This window comes from Fusarium sambucinum, chromosome I, assembly GCF_050947815.1.
Source record: "Fusarium sambucinum isolate potato_lamoka chromosome I, whole genome shotgun sequence".
Lineage (NCBI taxonomy): Eukaryota > Fungi > Ascomycota > Sordariomycetes > Hypocreales > Nectriaceae > Fusarium > Fusarium sambucinum.
Window position 1 is genome coordinate 6,182,330 of NC_139294.1, and position 13,205 is coordinate 6,195,534.

Sequence of the window (13,205 nt, forward strand, 5' to 3'; positions counted from 1 at the left end):
GGAGATGATAGTGACATGCAGCCTAACAAAGTGGCCTACGCTAACACCAACAAAGTACCTATCGTAGGTGTCCCGCCTTGGACGGAACCGGCGGGAGCGAGCGCGGGCTGACTTTGCCTCGCCCCTCCAGTCCATCAGTGTTGGGAAGGCAGAAGTCCCCCCCGCTACTGGAAGTTACAAGGTCTCGTCGCTGGGAGCATCACTGACATGGATCAGTTCATGTAACATTCTATTGGGAGTCATGACGCGACCATGAAAGATGCAAATGAATACAGAACATACCTGTACCTTTAAGTTCTTAGCAACTCTAAACACGAAATACTTGTACTTTTATTTACTTATTTACTTTTACTCCTGTCAAAGACACTTTGTGTGGCGATATCGCGTGGGCCGAATCCTTGGCTTTATCTCCTCCACATTTGATCCCACCAACCACCTAAAACGCTTCGCCTCTCTCACTTGTCTCTCTCCCTTCCCCGTCTTCGTCATTCCTCCTCCTCTTTCATCACCACCAAAACTTTGGTCTTGAACCTGCTCGTTTCTATCACAGGTTTTTGCTCCACCTTCATTCGGCGTTTCTTCCTCTCCTACCATCTTTTCAACCATTGTCCAGCGATTCCCTCATAAACACCTTCTTCCATCTGACCTTATCTCGCTGCGCGATTGATTCTTACATGTACCATTTGCGGCGGTGACGCCGTCCGCCAAGATCCGTCGTGCCTTGATTAACCACCACCGAACGATCGATCGATTAACCCGCACAACACGGTCCATACCTCGCGAATCAACCACAATTCAGCACCAATCTATTTCTGAATACAGTCGAGTCAAATTCAAGAGATAGTTATTAGGAAACCTTATTATCGCCCATCATGGGGCTATCGTCGAACCCGTCATCAGCCTTTACAGGCGTCGTCATCGGCCTCGTGTCATCCTTCGGATCCATCGTCCTCATCGCTCTGGTTATCTTCATCTTTTGGGTTTCCGGCTGCGCAAGCACTGGTCGCATTATTCTCGATCGACTCGGTCGGCCAGGTGAATATGATGATGAACAGGCATTCGCGCGTGATGAGGCCGAGGCCCTTGAGGTCATGGACGATATGTCCCGTCAGGAATACCTACGTGCAAAGGGTATGTCGAACCGCTCGCTCCAGCTTGAACAGAACAAAGCCAACTAACTGTCGCAACAGCCTGGGTTACCGCAAATCCTCCCGAGTCGATGCAGACTGATATTTCTCTGTCGCAATATCTCGCCATTCAAGAAAAGGGTGTCTCCGCATGGGAGTTTGAACCCGAACTCGAGATCGCCAACTGCTTTGTCGAAGCTCGAACCGAGATCGAATTCTTCGACTCAGAATGTACCGTCATGAGCAACCTTCCTGTCCCTAAACAAAACGACGTTTACTACTGGGAGGCCAAGATATACGAAAAGCCGGAAAGCACTCTACTGAGCATCGGCATGGCCACCAAGCCTTACCCTCTCTTTCGATTACCTGGTGGGTTTTGTCTTACTCTTGTACACCTTTTGCCTCCGATTGTTCGCTGACAGTATTTTCAGGTTACCACAAGTACTCTGTTGGATACCAATCCACCGGTGCTCGCCGCTACAACCAACCATTTGGCGCCACTCCTTACGGCCCCCCATTGGTACAGGGCGACGTTGTCGGCGTGGGTTACCGGCCTCGGACCGGTGCTATCTTCTTCACACGCAACGGTAAGAAGCTTGAAGAGGTAGTCCACGGTCTCAAGGCGCAGAACTTCTTCCCCGCCATCGGTGCAAACGGCCCTGCTACTATCCACGTCAATCTCGGACAAGCTGGATTCGTTTTCATTGAGGCCAACGTCAAGAAATGGGGTCTCGCTCCCGTCACTGGAAGTCTGGCTCCTCCACCCCCTTACGGATCTGAGCAGGGTAGCATTCTGTTAGAAGCTGGTACCAAGGACGGTTCTACTTATCCCCAAGGCAGGCAGCACAGTCATTCCATCACAGCAGGTTCATACAATACACGCAATCCGTCCAACGACTTGGTTCCTCAGCATGGGCGAACACGTAGTGGCAACTTCCGCGTGCTGCCCCCGACAAGCCCTGGGCCGGTCAGGAGCTCGACAGATATCTCTCTGGCTCATTTTGTGCCTCATGAGGATAATGGCGAAGCTAGCAGCAATGCCGGACCTCAGCAGGAAACTCACAACCATAACCCGCTACACTTGCACCTCGAAGACGCCACAAACCCTCCACCCGAATATCAAAGTCCCGACCATTCCAGCAGTGATGACGATCGATATGGCAGTGACAGTGAAGAAGACACCCCGTTGATTCAGGTGATGAATCGCAGTCGAGGAAATTCCTCTGCCACCGTACTACCTCCTAGTCAAAGCTCCAGCCCCGGTCATCCACCTGTGCCGAGTTACAGCGATGCCGTACGACAAGGCGCTGGTCGTGATCGCAGCGACAGTGCACGATTACCTCCACCAAATCGAACAGCCTCGAACAGGCCTCGAAGCAGCACGTCAGCTTGATTTACAACGTGAATATAACTGCTCATCAAGCAAGAAATGCTTTCTCTTTGCAAACCCCAAAAATCAGCTGACGGCACAAACGCCCAGTTATTGAAACGTCGCGCCATGATTTGGAAGAATGTCGATACTCAAGAGATGAAGCATCGACAACATAAGATACCGGAGTCGGCTTGAACCAATACACCCACACACGATCCATTTCAATCGTTTTGTTTTTCCCCGCACAGGCGCCTCGGAGTTTTGGGTATTGACAGGCGCGCATTTTCGAGGCAACAGAGCCTCCAAATGGTGGCCGTCGTTTTTTTATATGTATTTTCTAGACAGGAACCGGTTGGGCCTCCGAGAAGAGGTGACATCGGCTGGACATGAGTTCCTGGGAAGGGGACCGGAATGGAATATTGATACCAACAACCTGGATGGCTATGCGCTCTTTTTTGACAATAATTGTTTCTTTTATTTTTATGCACTGCATCGTACTACCCCCATCACTTGTCTGGTTCTGTCTAGGGCGCGTATGAGGGAGGTTTTGGATAGTGGCCTATCCATTGAAAGCTATGGATGGCGTTGATGTCTGGGAAGGCTCTGCTTGTAACCTCATATAAAACGGCGTTGAAGTATGGAAGGTGTTGACCGTAGTAGTCCCGGCTTCAAATCAAATCCACTTATAAGTATTGTAACTGCATAGAGAGATATGACAAGACACTGGATGTGAGAAAGTTGCAAACATGTGATGATCCACAACACTAAGAAGCTCGTTATAGCTGAGATCCATGCCACGGTCTGTTTGTTGCTTCCAGGGTACTGATGTCAAGGTCACTACTCTGTTCTGTCAAAACCAAAAGTGTCTCGCCAGGCATATTTACCATCCATTACACAATGAACATAAACTAATGTGATAATATATGGATTCGAAATAACTAGCTCGGGTTTTATCCAAGAGAACAAACAACTAACTAGGCATATATAAATACCTTCATTCATCAAGCCAACCCTGAGTCTTAGGGTATGAAAATAAATAGCCTAAGCACTATAGTCTAAGGAGCATAAATGGACCTTCTAATTACGTCTCTTATGCTTCCAGCGGGTGGTTTTTCTGATACCATGAGGCCCTTAGAATTTGGAACTCATCTCCACCAAGTATTGTCCATCTGAAGCAGATATATACCTATACAAGGGAAGGTGCACCAAAGGCTTACGACCAAGACTAAGATCTTGACAACTTGCGTGAGAGTACTAGTTTGTTGCTTTCACATCGAGTTGGATTTAACAATGTCATATATACATGCTATGTCAATTCCTAGAGTTATTGCTGCTTCGTCCGCCATTACCTATGGCTTATCTCACCCCAAACCAGACAAAGTACGAACAAGATATGACGTCCTCAAAAGTACAACCCTAATTAATCACTTGGCTAACATGGAGAGATTTATGGTAAATGCGACAGCGTAGATTAAGAATTAACCTCCAGGCAGTGTATGCAACTGCCGTCAGACATCAATCTTCCCTACCTACAAATCATGAAACACAGCCGTAATAAGCAACAAATATAGCGTCTATCTTCACATGATATCCTTCAAGTGTGTCATGCCAATCCAAAACATATATCCGCCTACAGTCTCTCTCATAGAGCCAGATAAAATATCCCATAATCCAATCGTGCTTCCGTCCCGTGTAGTTCCATCGCCATCCCAAGCTCCGTGAAGAGCTGGAAGCGATAAGCATGATCATTCCAAAACGAAGCAAAACATAACAAGATCGAAAGCGCTAAACAAATGCTAAACTCAAACTCCGGTAAACGCCAAACTTTTTCCCGGGCGCAGTAAAAATAAATAAAACAGTCGCTATGCTCTCCAGGTACGGTTTTCCCACAAATGGTAAAGGGGGGTCCGCAAGGAGTCAATTCTATAATCAATCGAATCGTCGTAAAGTCGTCAAAAAGGAGTGTCTATGGGGTATCATGATTCGAAAGAGCGTCGTTTCTTTTGGCGATGGGCATTGCAAAGAGTGTGAGGTATGATACGGCACTCCCAGGCGCGTGTATCGATCGAGGTTGAAGGAGTGTTGGCGTTGCATGGCAACGTGGTATGATTCGGTTGTAGCGAGCGTTGAAGGAACGTGGTATACATGGCGCCTGCGTCGTTTTTAGGGAAAAGTAGAAAGTCAAATCGAAATATGGCAAAACAGGTTGAGTAAATCGAGCTCCGGCTGGGTATCAGGTGACTCGGCGTCGGGTGTTGTCGTCATATGGGTGCATCACAGGAGGTCGTACCAAGGGAGATGGTGGGTGTGCAACAGATGACATGGACGATGTATGTCGGTGTCGTGAAAGTGGTGCGTTCGACGCGACGGGTGATTCGGGTAAAGGAAGCATGCCGAATTGCTCCGAGCTGAGATACGGAGAGGGGGCGCTTGTCACCGAGGTCATATAGAAACTCGAGTCATCTTGATGCGGGTACGTAGGTGCTGTGTTCATCCTGGGTGGTAAAGGTCAATCCCCTAATGTTCTTCGTGTAAATTGAGCCGGTGGTCGTCTCGAGGAGCCTAGATCCACACGGCCTGGACAGGAGTAACGAACCCGACGCCATAGTTTTGAGGAGAGTCATGAATGGCGGAAGAAGGCCCGCCCTGGAGGGTGCTCATGTCCCATGATCCGTATTCCTCGGTATCGCTGTACGCAACTGAGCCCTCAAAGGTCGAGGATGCCGGGCTGTAGGCTCCCGTGTAAGCTGGGGAGGGAACATTGAGGTATTGCTGGCTTGGGTAAGGTGATAGAACCAGAGGGCTCACTGCGGAAGGTGGCGGTCCTGAGGCATTGAGCATAGGCATTTCCTCGGTGCTGTAGCTAAAAGCAGGGTTCCCATACAAATAGTGTTCAGTAGAAGGCATGCTCTCCTGGACAGTGAAGTTGCGAGGGTTGAACTGAGGGAATGATGGAGTTCTTTCGGGGTGCAACCATCCCATGCGAGAGCGGAATTGGCCAACTGTATCGATGGGAAACTCCATGAGAGTCAGGGGAGTTTGCATATCGGTTCCAGTACCAGAGACATTGATGGACATAAGCCGACGGGCAATCTCCTCGACTGGGGAGATGGACAGGCTTCCAAAGTAGGCAGCACCGATCTCAGGGAAGAGTCGTTCCATGAGAAGAGCCACAGTATACAAATGAGCAATGATGACTAGGGAGTTGGGGGAGCCATGGTAGTTCTGTAGGTAACCAACAGGCATCCAGAAGAGCCATTTGCGGAGAGGTTGGAGACGCTCGAATTGTTGGGCAATGGAAAGTGTAGGGCTGATCTTGCGAGAACCTCGAAGGAAACCAATGAGATGCTGAATCTGAGTTGTGTCCTCCTTGTGGTGCTTGAGATGTGCCTCGACCTTTTGAACTTGCTCGAGGGTGCGCTGGTACGCTTCCAGATCCTCAGGGCGAGGCTGGCTGGGACGATGGTCCTTTCCGGGAGATGGCGGGGCTGTAGGGAACGTGCTGCTCTCTGCGATAAAGTCCCCAAACTGGGATTCGTGCTTCCATGGATCCATGGCATCGATCACCTGCCTGTGTGTTAGAGGTGTTCAAGAGTCGATATGATCATTAACTTACCGATGAGGTACCCTGCATCAGTTGAGTCCAACTGCGCCTAATCATTGGGTCAGTCACAGTTACAACAAATGTAAAGATAAATACTTACCAGTCAGTAGCCTGCCAAGAAAGGACAAGAGAGGCTGCCAAGATAGCATCAGAAGTCTCACGGGAGAAAGATCCGATGGCCTCTTGGAGACCCTTGAGAGCAATGCCTCGGTGTTCATAGGCCATGCTGCCGACCAAAGGACAGTCGGTGAGGAAAGCAATGTGCATGGCAGAGAAGGCAAGCAAAGCGTGCATCACATATGGAGTTGTGGCACCTATCCGAAGAAGACTAGAGACAGCTTTAGCATTCACATTCACTCAGATGAGTCAAGATTTGACGTACGTGGGAATGTGGCGAGTCCAGAGAGTGAAGTTGTTCGCATCGATGGTAGCCAACTGGTAGTACAAAGCCGCAACGTGATAGATCAGACGGAGATCCTCGACCGAGTACAAATGGGGCATGGGCGCAGGGTATATTCCGAGGCTGGGGAGCGGGAAGATGCCTGTTCTTTGCCATTCAGTAATAGCAGCTTCGATTTGAGGTGTCCACATCAGGTCGGGCTTGTCGGGAGTGGTAGAGCGTTCAGAATCGGGAACCTGCACGTCATTGTAAGGGCATCGAATCTTGTGCTTGGTACAGTTGCGGCTGCATGCATGTTAGCTCGGGAGAAGTAGATCATTACAAGGCAGACTCACCATTGAGGGAAGTTTTCATCACAACGAATGTGACGGCGCTTGCTGTAGGGCAAAATCAGTATTCAGACAGGAGAGCATCGTAGATGAGGCGAATCATACCAGGTATCACAGCCCTTGCGAGACTTGGTGTGACTGCGGCGAGGAGGACCACCACCGGGACCGGCCATTTTGCAGTATTAAAAGTGAAGGTTTGGTAAGAACTATTCAGTCAGTATGTGCACTTTGTCTCATGAGGGTAAGAAACATACGCGAAATTATCCACAAAGACAAGCTTGTGGATTGGAAGCGAGCGTTGGGACAAAGGTAACGATCAATAATTCACCCAGTCAATTAGTTTCCAGAGATAAAAGTCAGATGAATCTTGGAGATATCTGAAATCTTGGCTGTGGAATGATGAGTGGTGCGATGAGTTGTCGTTTTCCAAATATCCAGGTGAGTGGTAGCGATCGACTATGGCGTTCTTGATTTGATTTCTTTCCTTTCTGGGAGAGTTTGATGATCCGTAAAGCGAGTGTGGATGTACAAAGGTGAGTCGAGTAGCTTCAAGCTTGAATGAGCATGTGGGCGGAGTTGAGGATCTTGTATCCTTGAATTCGAACCAACAGCAGATCTTCGAAAGCTTGGGGATCGAGTCCAGGTAATTCTAGCTTGACGTTGTAGACGATGAGGATTCCTTATTATCCGCAATAGGGAGAGATCGAATGTCCAGAAATGTAGGAAGAGAAGAGGATCGTGAGTGAGACCGTTCTTGTAGTATCAAGGCACCGTAATATAAAAAGCGAGTGACAGGAGTCGACGAGGACTTCCTAAAAGTTGAGAAGGGTGAGGAGGGCGAGGAGGATAGCGAGCGTGGTGATAGCTTTGTAAAAGGTTGAGATGTTTGTTGGAGATATCCAAAGGGAATCAAGAGAGGATCTAGGAAAGAGCTGGGGGCAGCCGCTTTGTTAAATACAAGCGGAGCAGATGCAGACGGGGGAAGAGTAACCGGGGGGTATGAGGAGTGTGGGAGTGTAAGGTAGGTAAGGCAGGAAAGAGTGGGATGGAAGGAACGGATGGAAGGCTGTGTAAGGTAGGTAAGAGGTACCTACTGTAGGTACCTGCCGTGCTGTACTGTGATAAACAGTTGGGGAGGTCAGGCAGGTAGGGTGAGGCAAGAGGGTCCTGGACTATGTGCCATGTGCTGTGTGGGTAAGAGTGCAGGAGCCAGCAGCAATCAGCGTCAGTGCCAGTTCATCAGTGCTAAAAGCGTGCACCCACCACAAGCCAGCCTGGGTCTTAGTCTGAGCCAGAGTCAAGATGAGCATCATCAGGATCACGAAACAAGCAACCTTGTCTGCCATTCAGGGACCTAGGAATAGGCCGAGGGAACGTCAAGGACAAGCGGCGAGTTCGGTCTCAGACTAAGGTAATTGTGGGCTGTGGAGTGCGGGCCCCGGGACTACGGCAGCGGGCAGCAGCGGATGAGTTCCAATGTATCGGACGCTGGCTCTTGGCCGTCAACCCCGAACATGGATGGGCCTTTGTGGTATCTGCGCGCTCAGCATGAGGACCTAGAGTCAGAGACCGTGAGATGCGCGCGCTGGAGAAATACAACCTACCAGCCCAAGACGCTAGGACATGGGGTGTGGCCCGGTGCCACAAGGGACGCCAGGGGGGGTCGACCTGCAGCCTCATCAGTAATAGGGCCGCTGTCTCCAAAAGATCCCTGGGCTGGGCATCTGTCATAGTTGAGAAATCCGTCTCATTGATCATTGATCAAGGCCCGAGAAGCGTCGGCCACAGATAGGCCATGACTTCAACAAAACGTCCATACCAGATCAACATGTCCCGGGCAAAAGGATTGGTCAGAAGGCAGAGGAGCGTGCCAAACGGGAACTTTGCGGAGTATGTAGGGATACTGGAATAGCACGCATGGAATTGGAGATGCTAGGCCAAGACCTCGCTCGGCAAACGTACAGTAGTAGGTCGGATCCATGCCTGAAGATAACATCGATCCATACATGCCAGGTGCTTCTACTGTGCTATTTTGGGGGACTGTCCATTTGAGATGCTTCATTGGGTAGACGGCCGACCTCGCTGGCTTGTGCTCGTGCCATGGTTCTACACGACCGCCAGGATGGTAACTAATGCTTTTTGACATTGACGGAACAAACCTCAAATCATGAGGTTCAGTCCGGACGATGCGGTGGTGGCGGGTATAAACCCAGTCCAACCCAGAATGGGTAATTCACTGGCAGAAAGCGACAGAGAAAAGGTGGACAGTTACCGAGTGCGAGTACAGCACAGCACAACAACACATAACAATAACAGCAACATCGAGACATATGGAGTGGCGGACGGTGACACCTACAAAGGGTGCACAGCGCCCGGTCACCTTGGCTCTGGGCTCTTCCAGTAGTTGAACTGACGCTCATATGCAACAAACAGCAGACAATACAATAGCACAGTGCCGTATGTGCACCACGACGGGCTGAGCTGAGCATCCAGCCATCCAGTCAGTCATGAGCCCTAGAGCAGCGGCCGAGAAACAACCTTGCAAATAGAGGACATGACGCACATGGCCCAGGGGCAAGGGGCAGAGATCGTTGGTAACTAGCGTCCGCCCTCCGCTTTTCCGCGGTGGTCGGAAAGGAATCTGAGACCCTCAGGAGCCAAAAGAAACAAGGGAAAAGAAAAGGTAGAGGCCTACTTACAATCGCCAAGAATGTCAGTCACAGTGAGTCTTGACTAAACGCTAACCAACCGAGACCGAGCTTCCATTGGACGAGGTTCAGGTGGAACGAGTGGAAAGGTGACAAAAACACTACGTAGCTGAGTAAAAATAACTTTGAATGTCCGTGCCCCTCTACACTGTCCTTACTTTTCACCCAGTTAGGTAGGTAGTTACTGTTGTTGAGAAGACAGACGGCTGATTTTAGCTCGACCTACCTAGACGGTGCTTTTTAGTCACCCTTGAGAGAAAGAGGTTGGCTTTGGCGGGGAGCTGTAATCGGGTGGTTAGCTAACTAAACCGGGCTATTTGCCTAGGGCTTCGGTGCCCGTGGGGCAACTGTTGCAAGGCTCTCACTTGGCTCAAGTAGCGGTCTTCTATTCTATTCGCTCGACTGAACTCGCCCGTGTCCTTTGATTGGTTTCGGCGTATGTAGCAGTGAGAAATGGTGATGCCTAGTGCACATGGGCGGCGGGGAGCTGTAGAGAACTCTCTTCCTGGAGGGACAAACCGGGGCGGCCGGTAGTTGAGCTCTGGGCCCTTGCCAACCAAAAAAAAAAAAAAAAAAAAAAAAAAGAGAGAAGAAATCACACCTCAAGGACCACTTCCAACGTCTAAAGCCCTGTCAGCCCGCACATAAAGCAACGTTCAAAGCTGGGCTGTGATGGACCAAACAAACAACAAATCCCTTACCTTGCATTGCATTTGCAGTACAAGCGCAATCTGTAGAGGCTACATGGCTCCAGAAACTGCATATTTTGAACTGAGAGTTGAGATGTCAGTATGGAGAAGTTCTAAAAAAGGCATGCGCTTAACCACAACTGGTTAGTTCCCAGATTAGTAACACTGGAACGTTACCTGCGACCCACTCCAGGTGAGATAAACGCCGCACAAACGCTTTCACAAACGACCTTCAGGCTGTAATCGACCTACAGTCGGTGCTTGCCTTGTCGGTCTAAGTCGGTAGCTTTCTTCGCTTCGTTCCAGTCTAGGTACTGTTGTTTGTTCGTTTCCAAATCTTTGGTCCGTGTTCCCCTGTCTTTTCCCATCTCGCAGTCAAGATAGAGCTACGGGTACATCCACTAGACTCTCGTCTCGTCCTTGCGCCTCTTTCTCCCCCTCACAGTCTCAACACCATGACGTCGCTGACCTGTCTCAGGGTCTCGATGTCATGGTGGTATTTGCAGTAGGAACGGTAGCAGTAACAGTAGCAATTACTGGCGGGCGCAGTCAGCCTTCCCTCATACCTTTCCCTACTGACTTTCGTCCGTCTTACCGAGTCATCCGTCATCGCTTGGCAATCTGATACCCTTCATCTACAGCAACCTCTCATCATGTGTTTCATGAGGCTCGGTGTTACATGGATATGGTTATTGATAGACATGATCCTCCCGAACCAGACGTTCCTGGTCGGGATTACCTCGGGTATGCTGCTGGCCTGTAGATCCTATTTCTAGGGTGTCGACGTATTCGGGCTCCCTCGTCTAGGTAAGTGTAACCCTGAACCAAATACTTGGGCCTTTCACAGGCTGTCGGGAAACGTATTGCAACCCGTGATAATTTATTTTACGCCGCAAGAATAACGATCAAAGGCTTAGCTTACCACATAAAGTGCAACCATGACTATGTAGTACTGCGAAATGAATGACATAAACTGTCCTACTAATTTTGTGTGTCATGCTTTAGCGGCCGACTTTTCTGATACCCTGAGGCCATCGTATGATGCCTCTTGGAACTTCCAAAAGTTGGTCAAATTCACAGTTCTTTCTCAGTCGACCTTGCGAACGAATCAGAGTCATGCTACGGTTCCATTGATCTCTTACAAAGGTTGAACTGCAGATAAATGCACGAATGAGAGGCTACAATGATACCCTGTAAAGTCAGTGGTTTCCTTAATAGTATTACCTATGAAGTCAGAGAAAGGTCTAGACCATCATATCACCGCACCTTACTAAAAACGCTAAAAAGGCTAATCCTCAACGACAACCTTCCATGTGCAATAGTATAATTGTGATATTCACTCAAGAGCACAACTTGAAACTACCGAGGTACGAAAACTGGGCCTAGTTATTCTGTGTTGCTTTTATCTCCTATCTAGCCACAGCATGGCAATGGGATGGGAGTATCCAGTTGTTTCGAGGGTACTCTACTGTTCGGTTGTTGTTGAATTATGAAAGCGAACGTTGAGTTGCCGTGTACAATAGACAGGGATCGCGCTCTTCTCCGGAGCAAACCTTGATAAGTGGTAGCCAGGCTTACCCTTGTCCGACGATACCTTGTAAACACTCGGTCTAGTGACATATCAGCCCTTGACAGGACTACCAGGCACGAGTTGAGAATAACATCAGTCAGTCATTGAGAAAGATGTTCCCTTGTACAGTGTAGCCAGTCACACGCACGTAGTGTTGTCAATGCAAAGTTTCCACAGTCACAGGCTATTGATTGATTGTCACTGGCAGCCAGCCAATCTTGAAATCATCATAGACTAGAGTATTTGAGGGGCTTCTATTGGTTCAGACTTCGGCTTGGATCTGGCCAACAACTCATTATGCATGATTTGCATGTGGCTATCTGCGGAAAGGCAATCAATAACCATGCTGGCTTGCAGTTCAATGTAACATAAATCAGTGAGTGGCTGCAGCTGAAAGGCTTTCTCAGATGCATCGACAGCTATTGAGACATGGAGTAGTTGTGGCTGTATTATTTGTCAAGGTCAGGGAAGAACTCGAACTGGCCCAGGGTCCGATCGGTAGGTGGTTTTTCGACCGCCCTTGACCGTAGGGCTTCTAGAAGCAATCTATTTCCAGACATGGTCAAAGTCACGGATGGATACCAACAAAAGGAAGATGTGCTCCACTTGCGGACAGCAACACAGCATAGTACACTCTGTAGGCACCTGGAGAGTTGTATTGCGGAATGGACCAGCGGAAATATTTGTACATACAAGGCGTTGGACCAAGACTTAACAAAGAGGAGCCAGGCCTTTTTACCTATGACTAGCTTTGTTACTAATAAGGCTCTGCACTTATGCACTGCACTTTACTTTTTACTAAACCAATCCAAGCTGAGCAGACTTTGGGGTCTGACCGATTACCATTTTAGATTTGAGGCCCCTTGATTGATGGCGTAGAGGGGAAGAAGTGCATGTGGTGGTTCCTCGCCCAAAAACAGCCACGACCTTTTTTCCTCTTTTTGTGGATGGATGCTCAAATTCAATTGCCTCAAAGGCAGGAACATCTTGTCGTAGTTGCCAACCAAATGCGCCTTCCATTTTTCTATTTGTCCAATGTAAAACGCGACTTCCTACCACAAGAGATCACAAGCTTTGTACCTCAGGCAGCTGCTCTATGCAGTACAGATACCCACCACCACCATCTTTTCTCTTCTTGACAATAGCGTTGTCGCATCATGATGATCATCATCACCATTGCCTGCATCTGTATCTGCACATCTATTACCCCTCACAGCCACTCAGCTCACCCCCTTCATCTCTGAATTCATTTTACAAACACTTTGAGGGCACATCAGATCAGCAGCATCTCGACATCATCACATCATTCAGGTCGAATTCTCCCCACCCCAACAAAAAAAATATATAATAAAAAATGGACCGAGTCAAAGTAAAAACAACAGCGTGATGATCGACAGGTTCCTGTC

The 13,205-nt window shown here is 49.0% G+C and overlaps 2 protein-coding genes across 2 annotated transcripts; one reads left to right on the top strand and one right to left on the bottom strand.

The window, feature by feature from the left end:
- Positions 1 to 872: 872 nt before the first annotated feature.
- FSST1_004708 (concanavalin A-like lectin/glucanase domain-containing protein) lies at positions 873 to 2,520 on the top strand (the record flags this gene model as incomplete). Its single annotated transcript, XM_083230909.1, has 3 exons — positions 873 to 1,131; positions 1,191 to 1,496; positions 1,559 to 2,520. 3 exons carry the CDS (start codon positions 873 to 875, stop codon positions 2,518 to 2,520), a joined length of 1,527 nt encoding a protein of 508 aa, XP_083088138.1.
- A 2,212-nt stretch (positions 2,521 to 4,732) lies between these two features.
- FSST1_004709 (uncharacterized protein) lies at positions 4,733 to 7,005 on the bottom strand (the record flags this gene model as incomplete). Its single annotated transcript, XM_083230910.1, has 7 exons — positions 4,733 to 4,994; positions 5,096 to 6,066; positions 6,116 to 6,152; positions 6,204 to 6,431; positions 6,486 to 6,788; positions 6,839 to 6,880; positions 6,938 to 7,005. 7 exons carry the CDS (start codon positions 7,003 to 7,005, stop codon positions 4,733 to 4,735), a joined length of 1,911 nt encoding a protein of 636 aa, XP_083088139.1.
- Between the last annotated feature and the right edge of the window lie 6,200 nt (positions 7,006 to 13,205).